Genomic DNA, 19709 nt, shown 5'->3' with positions numbered 1-19709 from the left:
TTAATTAAGGTCTCATGCTTTTAATGACCTCTCTTCCAGAGATTGAAATGCCTAGTCAAAACCTCCATGTCCCATTTACTCTACAAAAGCCAAGGTGCTTGTTTTTAGGTAAACCACTGTTTGGATAACAGTTTTTGCCCAGTAAATATGCAGGCAGCAATTCAAAATCCTTATCTCTGATGGCTCACTTCTTCATCGCTTAAGTGGAGTTACTTATAAAATAGTCAATTTAAGAATAAAGCTACTGACAGTTGTGTCTTATCCATGGTGATGCAGTTAGGGAGGTAACCCCACCATGAGTACTCCCAGTATCTTATCTCCACCAAAGAAGGACATTGAGTTATCTGAGTTATTTTTGTGGTTTGTATGTGCGGTAATGTCAAGCTCACTGAGGAGACAGTGCTGTGAAAATGAGAAAAGGAACCCATAAGCTGTTACTCTGAGATTTCTCACTTATGAGTTGGTCTTCAGAAATAGTCTCAATTCATAGATCCCAAGTCAGGTGCCACAAGGTTCACCTGGTGGAGAGAAGTAAAGCTTGAAGAACAGGCCAGGGGAGGAGTATGGCTTATGGGAAGAGGGATGAGTAGCAAGACAAAGGGAGACAGAGTAAGGGAAGGTAGGGGCAGGATGATAAGATGAGGCAGTGCAGCGGTGCAGGTTAATGAGAGAGAAAACCAGAGATTTATGTAACATCTCCAGGAGCAAATAGGCAGGGAAGGTTCTCCAGCCCACATGCATCTGTTCTGGAATCTGAAAATTAACTTTGGAGGGTTTTGATTTTTTAGGAGTCCCTCTGCCTGATGTTCCACAAAGCTCCAGCTCCTGCCTGATATAGCACATAGGACTCTAGTACCTTGCATACAGGACATACTCAAATATTTGCTGACTAAAGGAAGATGGGGCAAGTCATGAATTACTTTTTTCCTCATAAACCGGAATCTATTTAAACTAAAAGTCCAAACCACTCCTATCTACCTGGCAAGCAAGCCCTCAAAAGATTAAACAGTGTAGTGTTCTCACCAGTACGATGGGACATTTTGCTTCCTTACTTATGAAGATACCCTGGATTTTCTCATTCTTTTTAAATCACTTTTTAAATAGAGAGGGTGGGAAATAGAGATGGTGGGAAGGGGAGTGTGTGTGTGTGTGTGTGTGTGTGTGTGTGTGTGTGTGTGTGTGTGTGTGTGTATGAAACCTAAACAGAGTGGAGTCAGAAAACCTGGATTCTAATCTATTTAGCCAGTAACTTGCTGTGTAAACTTGGGCAAGTCCATTGATTTGCCATGCCCTGTTTCCTCATTTTCCAAGTGGGAATAATATTTATTCTATTGATATATACCTCACAAGGTGGCACTAAAGATTTAAAGAAATGATATATGAGAGCATTTTGAAAGGATACATTTCTATATGAGTCTAAAATACAGGAATTAATTAGTATGGTAAATGAAAAGAGGTTAAGAGGAATATTATTGGATTAGGGGAAAGGGGGGCTTGGAAAAGAGAGAAGCCCCCTCCTTTATTTGACAGATACCAGAAAAAGCCAAGACCACTCCACTCCTTAATTTGGCCAACATTTTCTTTTATCTTGAGACATCTCCGAAAAAAGGGGTTCTTTCTTTTTCCTGCTTCTCTGTGCCAGGGATTTTTATTCATTTTGAAGTTACTGCCTGCCTACCATATGCCAGGCAATGTGTTCGTTAGCTCATTATTATTTAGTAATTAGCCCTAGAGGGCAATACTGTATTTTTAAAGGACTTTCATGGGTTATCTCATATATTCCCCTATCTTTCCTTGTTGATGGAATTGGCAGTCAGTACTTAATATGTAGAGGAACTGAGGCCCAAAGAAATTCAGTGACTTGACCAAAGGCCACGGGGCAGTGATGAAACTAGTACCCAAACCTAGGTTTCCTGACTTTCCTCTTCCCATTAAATGGGTACTGGGGGAAAAAATGAAGTTACCAAGATGCTGGTGTGTGGGCTCTGAGGCAGATCTGGCTTAGGGGTGATCAGCAGAGCCTTCCCCAGCCAGGGCATCCTCTGGGCATTGCGGTAGACAGGATGGAATTTTTACACGTCAGTGCATCAGGGAGAGGTACCAGGTAGTAGGAAGTTTAAGCCTCACCTGGAGCTTGTCTTTAAAGCCACTTGGTCTAACAGACCAGGGCTCTGGAGACAGACAGTTCTATTCCTGCCAGCACTTACAGTGTGTCTGCAAATCCCTCAGCCATTCTGAATCTCACTTTTCTCTCTGTGCAATGGAGATCATAATATGTACCTCATACTTATGGCTATTCTCCTGAGGCTCAAATAAGGCCTGAGGCTTTGTAAACTGTAAGAAATGTGTATTAATATTAACTTCTCTTCCACGGAGTCGCCCTACACATCGGTACTCTCCGAAGCATAAAACTTTTCCCCAACGGTTGACCTGCCCAGACCACTATCTGTACCACCTAGGGAGTGTGAATTCCAGTTGCCAGTCCTGGGTAACGCGCCCTCCCAGCTCACGTTCTTGTTTTTGTTTTGGCTTTGAGGGGGAGAGGATCCCGATCTAGGTTATCGCCGGTCTTATAAACCTCCCTGTCTCTCTATCATCCGCTCCATCCTCCCCTGCCGTCTGTCTCGGCAGGTCGGCCCGGACTGTCTTTTCTGGCTCCACCTCTCGCTCCGGCGGTCTGTGCGAGTCTCGGTCTCCCTGCCCCTCCAGACGCCGTCCTTCGGCGGGGTTTAGGTCTGTCTTCTTCACCCTCAGTGAGTCAGAAACAAAGGAGGGGGGGTGGAGGGAGCGCACTCTCTCCGGCTCGGCGATTCGCCCTTTATTCTGAACTCACAACGTCAGCGGGCGGGTGGATGGAGCTGCGGGGCGCGGGCTGGGCCGCCCACAGCGCGCCGGGCCGGGGGAGCGGCCGGGCCGGGCCGGGCGGGCGGGCGGCGGGGGAGCTTTCGGGGGCCCGGGCCGCGTGGGCGCCGGGATGGAGGGCGCCGAGGGGCGGGGAGCGGGCGTGCGTGTGTGTGCGAGCGCGAGGGAGGCCGGCCTTTAGTGTAACCGGAGCTACAAAGAAGGGGAGAGGGAGGGAGGGAGGAGCGGCGGCGGCGGCTCCGGGGGCCTCTCCGCACCCTCCCCCTGGGCAGGAGCCCCCTCGAAGCGGCCTCGGCCCCCGACGCGGGGCCGCCCCTCGGCGCCCGCGCCCGCCCGCCCGGAATGATGAAGAAGAACAATTCCACCAAGCGGGTGAGTGCGCCCGCCCGCCCCGTGCCCGCCGCTGACTTTGTGCCCCGAGGACCCCAGCCCCGTCGAGGCCGCGGGCGGCTGGGTTGGGGGCCGGGGACGCCCCGCGCCAGCCCCCTCCTTCCGGCCCGTGGCCCGGTCGCCGGTCCCCTTAGCCTCGGCCTCGGCGCGCTGGGCCCCACGACGAGGCACCGGCGGGGGCTTTTGTTTGTTTACTTGGGCTGGGGGTTAACTTGGCTGAGTTTCTGCCCGACCCCCGGCATCCCCTTCCTCGGGCGGCGGGCGGCCGCCGGCATCGCGCTCTGCAGCGGCGAGAAGACAATGAGAAATAAGATAAAATGCCGTTAATCCCGGCGCGGCGAGGAGGGAGGCTGGGGGAGGGGGCGGGGGGCCCGGCGGAGACCCGAAGGCCACCCCTCGGCTCCAGCCCGGCCCTCACCCCTTCCACTGGCAGTTCCAGTTGTTTATTTGGGAGAAGGGGGAGGGGAGCGATGGGGAAGCGAGTTCCTTGGAGTGAAAGGCTTTGAAGAAGTGGGGAGCGAACGCGGGTCTCCCAGACTCCAGCTGCGGCGGGGCGGACGCGGGAAGGAGGGGACCGGGGACTGAGGGGGGCGCCGGGGACGGAACGGGAGGAGGAAAAAGCTGTGATCACCTAACCGTGTGGTTCTCATCTGGCTCGGGGGGCAGGGGCCTCAGGATGGAAATCATCAGTCTGCACCGCCTGAGAAGGTCGGCTGGGTCCGGAAATTCTGCGGGAAAGGGATTTTCAGGGAGATTTGGAAAAACCGCTACGTGGTTCTGAAAGGGGACCAGCTCTACATCTCCGAAAAAGAGGTAGGTGCCCTTTGCCGCTAACTATCCTTGTTTTCTCAGCCCCCACTTTGTCTCTCCGCAGGGGTCTTATCTACTTCTCATCTCCCCCTTACCTCATCCCTCATTTTGTTCCAAAAGCTAGTTCAGCCGTCTGGTTGGTCTCTACCCCCATCTTATCTGCAGAGAAAGGTCACCCTTTAATGAGGAGACCGGAGTTAGAATTAGAAGTTGAGTTTGCATCTTATTTAAAAATTTTTCTTTGGAAATACCTTTCTGACAACCATGATAACTCCCTCCCAAGAATGTCCCAAAAGTTTTAAGTGTCCCCTGCTGGCCCCTACCCTATCCTGGCCTCTAGGTGACCGTAGGGTTATTTTTTCTTTGCTGTTGCTGCTGAAACACTGTTCAGCTTATTCTCCACTCCCTCCTGCCCTCCCCACCCCAACCCAGCTAGCCTCCCCTTTCCTGTCTCTCACAGGGACATATGCAAGTCATATCAGTAGTACAGCTGCCCTGAATCACAGAAAACACACATACAACCCAGGGTCAGTCTCACATGACCCCAGGTAGAGTATTTGTAAGTGGCAGTTATTTCTGTTGAAGCCAATGTCCCTAACCAACATGTTCTCTGTTCCCCATCCCCACTCCACTGAAAAAAAAGAAGCAAGGAACTCATTCTCCATTCCTTCCTGCCCAGCTGCCCCCCACCAGTTATATCAGAAGGGAGAATGGAGTTATGAACCCCTGTGTGTCTCTGTGTCTTTGGGGCTATAGTTAAAATGAAAACCACAGTCCACATTGGGTCAGAACCTGCGCCCACATATTGAATCCAGATTATTCTCTCCGTTATCTCTAATTCTTGGGATAAATGACACATAGTAATATTGAGAAACTGAAATTGCCCCTCCGTGGGTTAGAAGTCATTCCAGTCCCTACCTTTGCGACTGTGTCAGCATCGCCTAGGAGACTGTCCTGAGTTCCCCTGGTAGGATGACCCTCCACCCGCCCCCATTCTGTATTCCCTCACCCAGGGCTAACTGGGAAGTCCTCCCTGAGTTCTAACCTCTTCTGCTTTCTGCATAGACTATATTTAGGTAAATAAATCCTTTTATGGTATTGAAATAGACACATGCGCAGTCCTAGAGAAAGTATTCATCTGAACAGGACATCTACTGAGGCAGCTAAGAAAGAACTAAGCTGTGCCAGGGCCAAAGAGATCCCTCATAAGGGTATTTAAACCTTGCTGTTTACACTAAGCTGAGAACTTGGTGATGGAGCGAGGTGAGAAAACACTTTGACAGGAGAATTTATTTTTAAGGGTCACCTCTACCCAACCCCAAATCCTGCCCAAGGTTTTTCCACAATTTGTGGGCTTTCCAGGGTTTTTTTCTGGCTTTTTTTTTTTTTTTTTCTTAGGCAAGTGTCAAAGTGTATCTCCTGTCTTCCCTGAACTCCATAATGGCAGGAAACTCTAGTGAGCAATCAGGGAGAACTTCCCACACGTCAGTGGGGAAAACATGTGATCAGGGAAAGGGTAGAAGGAACAAGACATCTTTTTCTTGTTTGTATTTGTTCAAAGAACAGAGTCAGGGGGCAAAAGAGCGTAGTTGACCCTTGTTTGTGGAGGAAGGGGTACTGAGACAGGGGAAAGGACGGAATGACCTCAGCTTAGGATGTCTGGTGTCCTGTGAGTCAGGAGCATCTGACCGATCATGGGGCCAACTGCCCACTGCTGAGAAAGGCATAGGAGAAGAGGGAACAAGCCTGTTGGTAGTACTCTTCTTTGGGGCCAGTTTCCACGCTACAAAGGCCTAGGTTAAAGGTGAAACTGATCAAGGACTATAGGCTTTATTCTGTCCACTTCCCAAAAGCTCCAGAGCCAACAGAGTCAAGATTTTTTTTAATATAGTATGATGTTTGTAATTTACATGGGCTTTTTTTTTTTAATATTTATTTATTTATTTTGGCTGCACTGGGTCTTAGTTGCGGTGCGCAGGATCTTCGTTGCGTCCTGTGGGATCTTTAGTTGTGGCATGCGGACTCTTAGTTGCAGCATGCATGCAGGATCTAGTTCCCTGACCAGGGATTGAACCCTGGCCTCCTGCATTGGGAAGCTCGGAGTCTTACCCTCTGGACCACCAGGGAAGTCCCAGTAATTTACATGTTAATGCAGGAAATCCCTAACCCTCTCCCCTAGAATTTGCGACAGTCTTTTTTTGCAACTGCCCCCACCGAAGAAATCCTTCTGTATTTGTTGTTAATAATCGTTTTCTTCATTCTTAGTCAAAGGGCACCTTATGATCATGGAGCTGATGTATAGGAACAGAAACTAGACCTTAGGGAGACCTCATGGTAGAGGAAATTGAGTTCAGGGCATCTTTTTTTGGCAAGCATGGGAAAAATTCCTTTCTGTGGGCTAAGGAGAAAGAATCAGGGGAAAGGGTTGACTTTTGTGGGTGGTAATTATAAATGAGACTGTGGGAATTAGATGGGCAAAAACAATACAGTGGAGAACTAGGGTCTTGGAGTTGTCCATCTTCCCTGGGCACTGGAATATGCTTGTTTCACTGCTTGCCTTACCCCATCTCCTACCCCTGCCTTATGAGGGGCTAACCACTGTCAATGTCTTCTGCTCCCCAGAGCTCCTTATCACTCGTGTCCAAGCCAGAATATCTCCCTTTCCCTTCCCTTCCCCTCTGTTCCCCTCCCCTTCCGTTCCCCTCCCCTAAGGAAAACAGAACAAGTAACTCTCTTCCCCTGGCTACATACACACACCCAGCACTTTCCTCTCCAAGATTTCTGGCCTCTGCTGATAGTCTCAGCTCTGAGGGAGGAGGGGAAGAGGAGTGATGCATCACCCTGCATCCCTGCTTCCATGTTTCTGGGAATTGTTCTGGGACACCCCTTGCCAGCATCTTGTCCACTTTCACCTACAAGCCTTCAAGGCTTCTGGTCACTTCCTAGTCCAAAACCCGGGAGCCCAGGATAGGGGAGAGCCCTGGAGGAGCCAGGCCACATGGAAACAAAGAAAGATGGGTGTATGAGCAGCCATTCACCTGAATGAGTCTGTGTCAGCCCCCTGGGTCCAGCGCCAAGTCAGAAGGATAGGCAGATACAAGAGCAGAGATTGGCTGGGGGATGGAAGAGAGAACCAGGTGGATAGATGAAGTCACCTCCAGGCACACAATTCCTATTTCAGAGCTTGAGACGTGGGGACTCTTTTGTGAAGTACCTCCAGTCAGGGAGGTCAGATGTCTTCCAAGGAACATATGAGGCTACTTTTGACTGTTTGTTTAGTTTTAACAAGACAAGTGCTGGTGGTTTCCATCCTCATCCCAGGAAAGCCTGGACAGCTCATCCCACAGGGTCTTCCAATCCCAGGCGTAAGTAGCAGAGGGTGAAAGGGTTTTCTGATCACAGGCTGCTCCGTCCAGGCCAGTGATGAAGGCTTCTTTCCTCTTGCAAGCCAAATCACAGCTTCAGAGGATCAGGGCTATGGGAATACCTTAGGGGAGAGGAGAAAAAACCCTGAGAAGTTTAAAACGGACCTTGGCAGAAATGTTAGTAGAATTTGCTTTGTGGCACTCATAAAAGGCTGGTTGGGGTTGGAGGATGTAGATGGAACTGTGGTCTCTGATTAGACATTCAACAAGAGAGTTAAGAGCCAAATGATGGATAGAAATGCTGAGAGTGGAACCGGGTGCAAGATAGAGTCTACAAGCAGGAAGGGCTCAGTTTAGACACAAGGAAGAACTTCCTGGCAGTAAGGGCTCAAACTGGAATCATGGAAACTGGTAGCAGAACACTTTTTTCCAAGTAGTCCTCCAGGGAGAGTATAAATGCATCTTTGCCTAGAGAGCAGTGGATGATTTAAGTGGCTTCTCAAGCCCACAGGAGCTAGGTTGGGTTGTCACAGTACCTTGGAAGGAAGAAGGAGGGGTAGGAACTACAGGTGTATTTTTCACCCTGTCTGAACAAACTCAACAAACTGAACACAGAGGCTGCTGTTCCTGTGGTGCTGAAGCTTCTGAAAAGAAGGAGATAGATCAGTCTCTTCATAATAGTATATATTTAAGGAAGGAGCCAAGGGATAATGGGATAAGAAAGCAACAGCATAAACAAAAGACAGGGAAGGGCGGAGGCAGCCCTTTGTTCCCTCCAGACATCCCCTGATATTGGCCCTGCCTTTACCTCCTCCCTCTGGACAATCAAGGGCCATCCGGGTTTTGCTTACTTCAGGATGATAGGATTAAACTGTTAGCCCTGTAACCATGTCCTTTGAAGGACAAAGTGGGAGTCACAGTGAAGAGAGACCTCCTGGGGCTCTGGAAACAGTAGCTTGGCTGAGGGGAGTGGGGACAAGGGGTTTAAATGGAAACCCACCTGAGGAATCAGGACGTGGGGGCTGCCCCCCACTGTCAGGCCTCTGTGGGCCTTGGGTAGGACAGCCTTTTCCTAACCTATGGTCATCCCTCCCCTCTCAGGCTTCTTCTGGTTCCCAAGACTGGTCTATAACTAACAATTTGGGAGAAGGGACTAAGTAATTTCATCCTCAGCACCTCACCTCCAACCCTCCCCTAGGTAAAAGATGAGAAAACTATTCAAGAGGTGTTTGACCTGAGTGACTACGAGAAGTGTGAAGAGCTCCGGAAATCCAAGAGCAGGAGCAAGAAGAATCACAGCAAGTTCACGCTTGCCCGTTCCAAGCAGCCCGGGACCACGGTATGCCACTCTGCCGCCTCAGCCACAGGGACGCTGACCAGCTCAGGGTGTGGGAAGCAGATCCTTCCCCTTCAGGACCTCTCTCTCGGCTCTCTTGGCTCAGAGGCCCTGAATGATTGCTCTCCTGCCAGCTTTTATTATTTAACCTGAGAATATCATGGCCATTTCCTTCCTTCCAGGCAAGCTAGCCTTTAAACTGTCCAGCCACAAAGACCATATCTCTCTCCCTCTCTCTGTCTCTCTGTCTCTCTCTCTGTCAAACACACACACACACACACACACACACACACACACACACACACACACACACACACACACACACACACACACACACACACACACACACACACACACACACACACACACACACCCCTCTCTTGGGAGACAGCCACTTTTCCCTGGACCGTGATAGGTGGTTGAAATTCTGAATCTAATTTCTCTTGTCTGAGGAAACCCAGGGAAGCCATTCCTGTCACATTCTATTTCTTCAAACATTTAAAGATCTTTGTTTTAGTACCTGTCCTTTACCAAACCTCCTCTCATTATCTCCAGTGCCGTATTAATATCTGGTACCCTTCTAAGCTCCTCATTGGTCGTTTCTAAAACAGCCTCCAAGCAATGGCAATTTGCAGGAATAGAGGCTGATTTCCTTAAGTTACGGATGACTCCAGAAGTAGAATCTCTCTCCTTCCAAGAGCTGGGTCTAAGAGAATGAGATTATAATTTCTTATTTCTTCACTGTCAAGGTGAGGCCAACTGTAAACCCCTGACTGAAACAAGAATCTTCTCCTCACAGGCACCCAACTTGATCTTCCTGGCAGTGAGTCCAGAAGAGAAGGAATCATGGATCAATGCCCTCAACTCCGCCATCACCCGAGCCAAGAACCGCATCTTGGATGAGGTCAGGAGACTTATTGTGGGGAAGGGGACGCTGAGGCAGAGGGAGCAGGATGACTCACTGAAGAGGGAAGAGGATGGTGTGGGCCCCACTTACTAGCTCCCCACCAGCTCTGCTCCTTTATTTCCCTTTTGAAACCCTATTCTCCTTCTAACTTCTAAGTCTTTTCTGCCAACTCCTCTTTCCCTGCTTTCTGATGCATGGGCCAGCTTAAGGAGCTTAAGCTTCATGTCCAATACATCCCTTGCCCTTGGATTTGCTCAGTAACGGTTCATGAGGTGGGATTACTTCCCAGTCCAGGCATGTTCAGGTCTCAGGGGAAGCTGGGTTGGGACAGAGTCTCCAAATAGCACCTATGACTCACAGTGCATCTCTTCAGGTCACCGTTGAGGAGGACAGCTATCTCGCACACCCAACTCGAGACAGGGCAAAAATCCAGCACTCCCGGCGCCCCCCAACTCGGGGACACCTAATGGCTGTGGTATGTAAGACTATAAAAAAGTAAAAATTGCTGAAGGGCCAACTCCATGTCATTTCATCTCAGACAGGACTGTATCTCAGACAGCCCACCAGAGGCATTTGTGTACCAAGGTCAAAGGCTAGGGAAGTCCCTCCACCCTGTTCCCTTCCTTGATTCCTCCAAACCAAAAATATTTAGTCAGCACCTACTGTGAATTTGAAAGTCCTGCCCTCAATAAATGTATCATCCTTTGGGGAAAATGAGATATACCCACAAGGGAAGTGAAAAGTAGAAGAGATGAATACAGTACAAGGCAACATAAGCTACTGTCTGGTGGCTAGCTATCCTGACGGATAACAGCATTATGTATCACAGGCACTTAGAGGAGCAAGGATTTTCTTTCATTTGTCTGAGCGCTAAGTGTCTAGGGAAAGAGGTGCTCAGGTATAGTAGAAAGAACATGGGGGCCTCCCTGGTGGCGCAGTGGTTAAGAATCCGCCAGCCAATGCAGAAGGCACAGGTTCGAGCCCTGGTCCGGGAAGATCCCACATGCCGCAGAGCAGCTAAGCCCATGTGCCACAACTACTGAGCCGCATGCCACAACTACTGAAGCCCGTGCACCTAGAGCCCATGCTTCCAACAAGAGAAGCCACCACGGTAGGAACCTGTGCACCACAATGAAGAGTAGGCCCCACTCGCCGCCAACTAGAGAAAGCCCGCACACAGCAATGAAGACCCAACACAGCTAAAAATAAAATAAATAAAATTAAATTAATTAATTAAAAAAAAGAAAGAAAGAAAGAACATGGGCTTTGGAATCAGACAGAGCTGGGTTGGAACCTAGCTTTGCAGTGTACTCTGAAGCTGCCCGCCTCCAACTGTAAAGTGGGGCAGTAATCATGCCCACTTGAACGGTTGCTGTGAGGAATGATTGAAACAACATATGTATCAATACATATAAGGTGCTGAATACCCTTATCACTTTTTTAAAAATTACAGTATTCTGGAAATAGAACAAGTTTTATTTGAAGGCAAGAGGTTCTGAGGTCAGAGTAGCAGAGGGGGTTGGGGTGTGTGGCTCAGAGGACACAGGTGGAAAAGGACCGGTACCCTGCCATGCCAGACATCCTGTGTGTGTCACACCCAACTGATGCTTAGAGTCCACAATACAGAGGAAAAACACACTCTTCAGGAAGCTCGTAGTAAAGTGGAAAATACGGGAAACAAGCAGGATAAATTATTTTTTTTAATAAATTGGGAATTTTTAAAAAATACTTATTTATTTGCTAATTTACTTTGGCTGTGCTGGGTCTTAGTTGCGGCACGCAGGGTCTTTAGTTGCGGCATGCTGACTCTTAGTTGCGGCATGTGGGATCTAGTTCCCTGACCAGGGATCGAACTCAGACACCCTGCATTGGGAGCGCGGAGTCTTACCCACTGGACCACCAGGGAAGTCCCCCAGGAGAAATTACTTTAAATCACAGAAAAATAAAAGAAAGAAGTTAAAGTCACTATCAAAGGAATAAGAAATAGCAAACAAAGTCAGAGGGCTGTGTCAGGAGTGGGGGCTTCTCATTCAGGGAAGGCATGTTGAGGAGGGAAATGACCACAGCCTGCTTCTCTTTCAGGCAGTCCTGAAATGCTCACTGACGACAATCTTCCCCCTTCATTCCCTCCTTCTCCCTCTCCAGGCTTCAACCTCTACCTCGGATGGCATGCTGACCTTGGACCTGATCCAGGAGGAAGACCCTTCCCCTGAGGAACCAACCTCCTGTGCTGAGAGCTTTCGAGTCGACCTGGACAAGTCTGTGGCCCAGCTGGCAGGCAGCCGGCGGAGGGCAGACTCAGACCGCATCCAGCCCTCCTCGGACCGGGCAAGCGGCCTTCCCCGACTTTGGGAAAAGCCAGACAGAGGGGCCACCTACACCCCCCAGGCACCCAAGAAGTTGAGCCCCTCAGAAAAAGGCCGCTGTGCCTCCCTGGAGGAGATCCTGTCTCAGCGGGACACTGCCGCAGCCCGCAACCTCCAACTGCGGGCCGAGGACCCCCCGACCCCCATCCCACCCCACCCGGGGCAGCTGTCCCGGATCCAGGACCTGGTAGCGAGGAAACTGGAGAAGACTCAGGAGCTGCTGGCAGAGGTTCAGGGACTGGGAGACGGGAAGCGAAAGGCCAAGGACCCCCCTCGGTCTCCTCCTGATTCTGAGTCAGAACAGCTGCTGCTGGAGACAGAGCGGCTGCTGGGAGAGGCGTCATCAAATTGGAGCCAGGCGAAGAGGGTGCTGCAGGAAGTCAGGGAGCTGAGGGACCTGTACAGACAGATGGACCTGCAGACCCCCGACTCCCATCTCAGACAGCCCAGCCAGCATAGCCAGTACCGGAAGAGCCTGATGTAGAGGAAGGTGACAGAGTCTGGAACGTGTGGGGGTGGACAGACTCTTATCTCCAAGTGTTGCAGGATACAGCTTTTTTATTTACCTCAGTCAAAAAAGAAAACAAAAACACAATCAAATTCGTTGCTCTTGCTGCTGCCCGACCCTCCTACAGCCCTTATTTCCCAAACTCCTTTTCCCCCATCTATCTCTCTGAGACCTAAATTGCCTCAGATCTGGGGAGGAGGTGACCCCTACAGCAGTATTAAGAAGCTTTCACCTGGATGAAGAGAGAGAGGGTAACGAAGGCACAGTCTGACCATGTTACACGCACCAGCCCTCTGGGGTGTGGTGAGGAATATACTGCTGCTCCCGAGGATGTATCTGGGCTCCTAAGTTTAGAGGGGGAGGTGTGGGGCGTCTCTTGTGTCCCATTCCAAGTTTTCGATCTGAGGGTGAAATTTCAGCCACTCAGCCGTAGCTCGAGAGATGTGGGAGCCAGTGCCACCTCTCCACGCACACACAAGTGAAATTTATCCCAGCCCCGAGGAGGGTTTGTGCAATTAAAACACCCCCAACCCCGCCGCCAGGCACTGGCTTCTCACGCCTAGCAGCCTCTGATTGAGATCAAGCTGCCTGGCTTTCTTGTATGAGGTGTTTCTTCCCTTCATCTCTCACACCCTTCCCAACACTGATTCAGAGATACAGCCCTGGACGGATGGGATGGATTTGGTCATTTGGCTAGGGGCGCCTAGCACAGGGGAACCGGGGACAGTCAGCCCCACGGAAGAACCAAACTAAAAAGGAAACTGATTTGTGATGCAAGCTGGGTAGGATGAAGGGGAAAACCAAATATATGCCCAGGTTCCTCTTTCAGCCAAGCTAGGGTTTCCTGTAGCCTCTCCCTCTCCGTCCTCGAACCTTGCTTCCAACACTAATCAAGCCCCAGCTTTAGAAAACCATCTTTATGCTCACACCACCACCCTCCTGACCACCTCTGGAGCTGCCAGACACCCCAACATTCTTGTCTGTGGTAGATACTACACAACTCATTTTGATTGCTTCTTCCCTCTGAAGTTTCTAAGATCAGGTTTAATAACAGTGATAGTGTCCAGAGAAGAAGAAGGCGACATATGAATGATTTTTGGAAAGAAGGGGACAGTCCCATGAATCAAGTAATGAAGGGTTAAAAAAAACACTTTGAAGTACAGTTGACCCTTGAAAAGTGCGAGGGTTAATCCACGTGTAACTTAACAGTCAGCCCTCCATATCCATGGTTCTTCTGCATCTGAAGGCTCAACCAACCGCAGACTGTGTAGTACTGTAGTGTTTATTGAAAAATAACCGCATGTAAGTGGATCTGCGCAGTTCAAACTTATGTTGTTCAAGGGTCACTTGTAGACCCCTTGCTTGCTTCTTGATCCTCTTCCCTAGATCCCCTCTCACCTCCAAGAGCCAAAACCTAGAGTTCACCTAAGGGTGAGAGGGGAGAAGAGGAGAAAATGGGGACAAACTGTGTGTACATCCTGGCCACAAAGCTGCTCTCGTGTGACATTCAGGAAGGTGGGGTAGGAGGGAAACAAGGAAAATCCTTCGGGCAAAACACAGACCCTCAATTGCCACTCTTCTGCTCTGACGTTACTCCATAACTCCCGTAAGCAAGATGGGGGAATCTGTCCAAGTTGAACATCTGTAGGGAAGAGAGATTCTCATGCTCTTTCGGTCCCCACCACTCACAGTCATGAAGATTTTCCCTAGATATACCCTGTAGTTAACTAAATCACATGTATCCTTGAGTGAGGAGAGTACACCAGAGTGCCACCTACATGTCATTCCCGGAGTCTCCTGGGGTAGGAGGGGAGGAAGCCTGGGTCTCCAGACTTCCTGTCCTCCAAACAAGTTTCGCTCACCTAAACTCTAAGCACGGTCAGCAGAGCTACCCGTTGTCACAAATATTGAAAGTCTAGGTTAAAATGATATTTACTTTCTATATGTAAGTCTGCATTCTTGTATTAATTTATTTTACCAGCATTTTCCCTTTTCTCTCTTTCTCTTCCTTGTCGCTCCCACATAATGAAGAAAAAGACAAAAGCAAGAATGACATGTATATCCCAACATGCCAATTATCTGTGGCTCCCAGGGGAGCTAGAGGATGGAGGGAGACACCGGAGAGGAGAAAGGTGAGGGGAAGCAGAAAAGATCAGGGACCCCGGGAGACTAAGAGTTGGGCACTGGGCTCCTGGAGTCTTAAGGCACCAAAACCAGGCCACAAGGTGGTAAAATGAGGCCAGCTTTGGAACCAGACCGATCTGGGTTCAAATTCTGACTTTTTAGTTATGAGACCCTGGGCAAGGCACAAGCTTTCCAAGTGTCATTTGTCTCATCTGCAAAGTGGAAGTGTAAAGACAATGTATGGAAAATGCCTGCCAGCTGGTAAGTAGCTGCTGTGGCAGCTGCTGCTATTATTAGTTTGACTCAGTGGGCTATTAACAGTAGCTCAGGTGGTAGGAGTACAGTTTGAATGAGGCTTAGGGGATGGGGTTACTGTCACTGTGTTCTGGTACACGAGCTGATCCAGTCCACGGACTGTGCCCATAAGCCTTTCTTCAAGGAGAGAGAATACCAGGTACTGGGCTAAAGGCCAGAGATAGAAAGAAGGGGGAAAGCTTGATCTCCTGTCTTCAAGAATTTCAGAGCTTAGCACAAAGCCAGGCTCCCCGCTAGAAAAACAGCTTAGAGCGTACGCTGGTGGTGGGCTGCTAGCGTGAGCTCTGTTAAGGAAGCATGAGCACAGGCACTGTGGCTGGAGGATAATCATGCTGGAACCCTAGCTTTTCCCTCCTCCCAGATCCCTCTTCCCTCACTGCATCACTCCAGTTTCTTTACATGAAATATTTCCCTTACTTCCTCTCAGTCACGTGTTCTGGGGCAAATGGGTGGATTGAGTAGGGGTGTGGGGCAACCTGCTTACTACACAGTTGCCGATAGACGTTTTTCAGGATGTGTATTTTTCTTCCTCCTTTCCTCTCTTCCAACATCTTTGCTATATTCTTTTCTTACACAAATGAACTGGAAAAGGGAGAATCTTTTGGGAGGCGCCAGGCAAGGGAGATGAGGAAAGCCAGTACACAGAGTTGAAATGGGGTGAGGGGTAGAGACAGGTAAAGAACTAAATGCCATTTCCTATTTCAATGACATTTTCCTCAACTTTTCCTGTTCTTCCCCCATTAACTTGTAGAGGTTTGGGGAACAGAGTGCGGTACAGTCCTGATTGGCTTCCATTAGGAAGAATATCTGAGGTGTTGACCTGGAAAGCTGATGAATTAATTTGCATGCTACTTCCACAGCATAGCTGTAGGTTGTTTAGGGTGAAAAGAAAAGGAAAAAAAACCAAGTTTCTCTAACTCCCGCTCCAGCCTTCACAAACCATGCCGTGCCGACCCTAGGGAAATAGCTTTGCCTCCTTCCCTGCCCTCTCCCAGACCCTCTGCCAACAGTAAGCTCTACCTCATTACACACAAAAAGCAGTCGCAAAGAATCTCTCCCCTTTCTAAACCTTACAGGCAAGGGGACCCAGCCCCATTCTGCAACCCTCAAAGCTCGGCTACAGCCCCTCCCCTTGACACTCCCTCCCCTTGCTGGGTTCGTTCTTTTTTCTGCTTTCTTCCTACCTCCGAGTCTCCCAACAACAGCAGCCAATCCCCAGGCTGCTCTAGAGCCACACCATATATGGAGAGGTTGAAAAGAAACCCGAGTAAATGCGGGAGCGAACACACACACACACACACACACACACACACCCTAACACACACACACACCCTAACACACACACACACGCTAACAGTTTTTGAGCGCCTCTCTGCACGTGACCCTGTGTCTATTTGTCTGTGTGTTTGACACAAGTCCCACCATTCCCTGCCCCTGGCTCACCCCACCCAAGAACGAGGAACCTGTTTGCTATTCCCGGCCTTTATTCATGCCCCCTGAGACCATCAATCCAACCAGTTGCCTCTGACCTAGATTCTCTGCACTAATTACAATCCTAACGAGATCTAACAAACACACAACTTAGCACAGCTGAGACCCTCGAGGTCAATTAGTACAGCCCAGCTCAGCTCAGGAAATGAGAGATGGAGCCAGAAACTCTTGTACTTGCCTCACCCCGGCCCCAGCCCCAGCCTGGGCTTGAAAGCAGGCTTGAGGAGAATGCAAAAATTAGCAAAACCAGCTTAAAAATAAGATCTTGGAGAGTTAACGAGTATGGAGAGAACTGCGTTAAGGTTGGGGAGAATTGGAGAATATAGATTCCCTGCTCTTCCTAAGTTATCAGGAGGGAGAGGCTGATGCAGCTACAGAAAGGAGGGACATAGGCAGTTTTCATTTTCGTAAAGACAATACGGAGAAGAGTAACTTAGAGAAGAGCAGGTAACATAGAACTCTTGATCTGCATCACAGCCTCCGACTTATTCCCTCCTTCTCTTTGCTTTCTCCTTTGGACAAGTTGGATTTATCTCCCCTGTCTTTCCTGCTGGTTTGGAATAGCTCTGAAATCACCTCTTTCTTTCAAACATACTAGACTCAACCTCATTCTTGCTTTTCCTCTTCCAGATAGTAAAACCATGACAGCAAACAGCCCCTTCCTCCTAAGAAACACAGAAAAATCTAAAATAAGGGTAATCAGTTTTGGGTTAACAAAGTGTTGTCGGACATTTGGGGATGATGCCTAAACTGTCTTCTAGATGAAGAATGAGAGGAAACGGCCAGAAGTGGTAACAATGGGAATGCAGTTGCTTTTGCAAATTTGTCCTACCTGGCAGCAAATGCAGCGCAACAAAAAGAAGATTGAGCAGGGCAATGTGGCTCGTTCCCCGTTTTACTGGGTTCCTTTCTTTAGATGGCAAAACAAGGCAGTGGAATGGTTGCCTGTCCTATATCCTCTGCGTGCAGACCAGTTGTCCTAACCTCATCCCTAGCACCTGTGGCTCTATCAAGGTGGGAGGTGGAAGGAGAGGGCTGGTGGAAGGAGAGGGCTAGTGGAATCCTCTACACCCGAGTGGGGAAGTGGACTTGGAGGCACCACAAGAGCAAAATGTTCTTCTTCCCCCAGCCTTTACCCAGCCTCGTTCAGAGCGCTGCACCCTGCTAGCACCCCGACTCCTCCACAGTCCCCTGCCGCAGCAACCAGGAACCTGCAGGGCAGGATGATTCACATAAGCATCAGGCCTGTATGTTGATGATTCCCAATTTCCTTCCCTGGCCTAACCCCCGGCTCTGGGATCAAGGCACTTACAGCTAAGTACTTATTTGGCATCTTTACTTGGGTGTCTAACAGGCATCTTTTTTTTTTTTTCTTGTGATGAGAACTCTTAGTATCTATTAACTTCTTTTAATACAATTTTAAAGGTTACACTCCATTCACAGTTGTAACAAAATATTGGCTATATTTCCCATGTTGTACAATACATCCTTGAGCCTATCTTATACCCAATAGTTTGTACCTCCCACTCCCCCACTCCTATATCCCCCGCTCCACTGGTAACCACTACTTTGTTCTCTATATCTGTGAGTCTGCTGCTTTTTTTGTTAGATTCCCTAGTTTGTTATATTTTTTTAGATTCCACATATAACTGATATCATACAGTATTTGTCTTTCTCTGTCTGACTTATTTCACTTAGCATAATGCCCTCCAAGTCCATCCATGTTGCTGCAAATGGCAAAATTTTATTCTTTTTTATAGCTGAATAGTATTCCATTTTAACAGGCACCTTAAATTTAAGTGTGGTAGATCCTTAAATAATGGCCCTCAATGAATCAACCTCCATCCATGCTCTTGCATTGTGAGTTTACTGCTCCTCCCACTCAAGAGGCATTGCTATTTCTCCAAGTGCTGTCTGAATCTGGGTTTGCCTTGTGACTTGCTTTGACCAGTAGAATGTGCAATTGTGTAAGTTCCAGAGTTTAGGCCCTAAGAGGTCTCACAGTGTCCTCTCTGGCCCTCTTAAAATTTAGCTGCAAGTAAGAAACCTGGCCAAGCATCTTTGGGATATGCGACCACATGGAGAAAGAGGCATTGAAACCCGCGAAACCATCCCAAACATCCGAGCCTCTGGGCAAACACAAGCTAAATGCAGCACAACATGCAAGACCAAAGACCAACCATCCAGTCAGCCCACAGAATTGTGAGAAATTAATAAATCATTGTTGTCTTAAGCCACTAAGTTTGAGGGTGGTTTGTTATTCAGCAGTAGAAACTGAAACACTGAAGTGGGAAACTGCCATACTTAAAACCCAAAACACAGGACATTGGCATTGGGACCAGGCAGCAAACAGAGGCTAGAAGGGCAGCCAAGAGACTATTAGTAGAGGCTGGATGATCGGGGAGGAAATTACCATTGGACACTGGAGAAAGGGTTACCTTGTGTTAAATAGTGGTGGAATAATTTATGAAACTGTCACCTATGGTACTTTGTACCAGTAAGCTTTTCTTAGCTGTAAATGATAAGGTATTGCAAGAGAAAGGAACCAAAGAAGGAACCATTCAGTTTGCAAGCAAAATTTATTGGAAAAATAATGAGAGACAGGAACAGTCTCCAGCCAGAAAAACTTTCACCAGTGGTAATTCAGGAGAATGATCTGATGGAGGAGACCCTCCTGGCCAGTGAAATGATTCAGGTATTTGAAAAGTATAGGGAAATGACTCATACAAGGACATGAAAATTGGCTGATTGTTACTAAACAGCTTTGGCATCTTATGGGGAGACAAGGAAAAGCAATTACCGACCAATTGAAATTAAGCGTGAAAGCCTGAGACTTCTTTGGTAGCTTACAAAGAGGTTCTTCTCTCCTGCTGTTAAGAGAGCAGTAGAGAATGAAGACCCAACTCAGAAACTAGTAGAGATGCAGAACTTCAAAGACAAACTTTCACCTGAGGCAGGAAACTAGAACCTTCAGATAGGGTAGGTCTGTTGTGCCAGGGCCAGGGCCCTAGTTGAGAAAACCTGTACTGGAACCCTGACACATGGAGTGGGGACATCTGGTATCCTCGGATGGTAGATGTCCCTGAAGATTTTGGTTTCCCATACAAAAGTGATCCACCCCTCCCCATTAAGAGCTAGCACCACCTGTGCCCAGTAAAGGCCCCTCCCTAAAAGGTGGCAGAGGTCAGGATCTGACCCCACCTCCTTTTCTGGCTGCCAGGATGATAACTGGTGC

General features: G+C 48.7%; 1 protein-coding gene and 1 long non-coding RNA gene across 3 annotated transcripts in view; one reads left to right on the top strand and one right to left on the bottom strand.

The window, feature by feature from the left end:
• The first annotated feature begins 2639 nt into the window (after positions 1-2639).
• PLEKHO1 (pleckstrin homology domain containing O1) lies at positions 2640-18706 on the top strand. 2 transcript variants are annotated; one of them, XR_014236021.1, is made up of 9 exons: positions 2642-3234; positions 3919-4065; positions 8626-8766; positions 9563-9667; positions 10044-10145; positions 11816-13846; positions 14576-14676; positions 17604-17717; positions 18507-18706. XR_014236021.1 is itself a non-coding variant. In XM_082361912.1 (6 exons), exons 1-6 carry the CDS (start codon positions 3205-3207, stop codon positions 12518-12520), a joined length of 1230 nt encoding a protein of 409 aa, XP_082218038.1. In that variant the 5' UTR covers positions 2640-3204; the 3' UTR covers positions 12521-12526. The 2 variants fall into 2 exon arrangements, 1 of the variants encoding a protein (XP_082218038.1); XM_082361912.1 differs by lacking the exons at positions 14576-14676; positions 17604-17717; positions 18507-18706 and having other exon boundaries at positions 2640-3234; positions 11816-12526.
• Positions 4072-19709, bottom strand: part of LOC309614303 — a 52922-nt gene continuing 37284 nt past the window's right edge. Inside the window, exon 3 of the long non-coding RNA XR_014236099.1 lies at positions 4072-7549. This is a non-coding gene — a long non-coding RNA (uncharacterized lncRNA). The remainder of the gene's footprint in view (positions 7550-19709) is intronic.

The sequence above is a fragment of the Balaenoptera borealis genome (assembly GCF_965194805.1).
Source record: "Balaenoptera borealis genome assembly, chromosome: 1".
NCBI lineage: Eukaryota > Metazoa > Chordata > Mammalia > Artiodactyla > Balaenopteridae > Balaenoptera > Balaenoptera borealis.
This window is presented reverse-complemented; position numbering and strand designations above follow the sequence as displayed.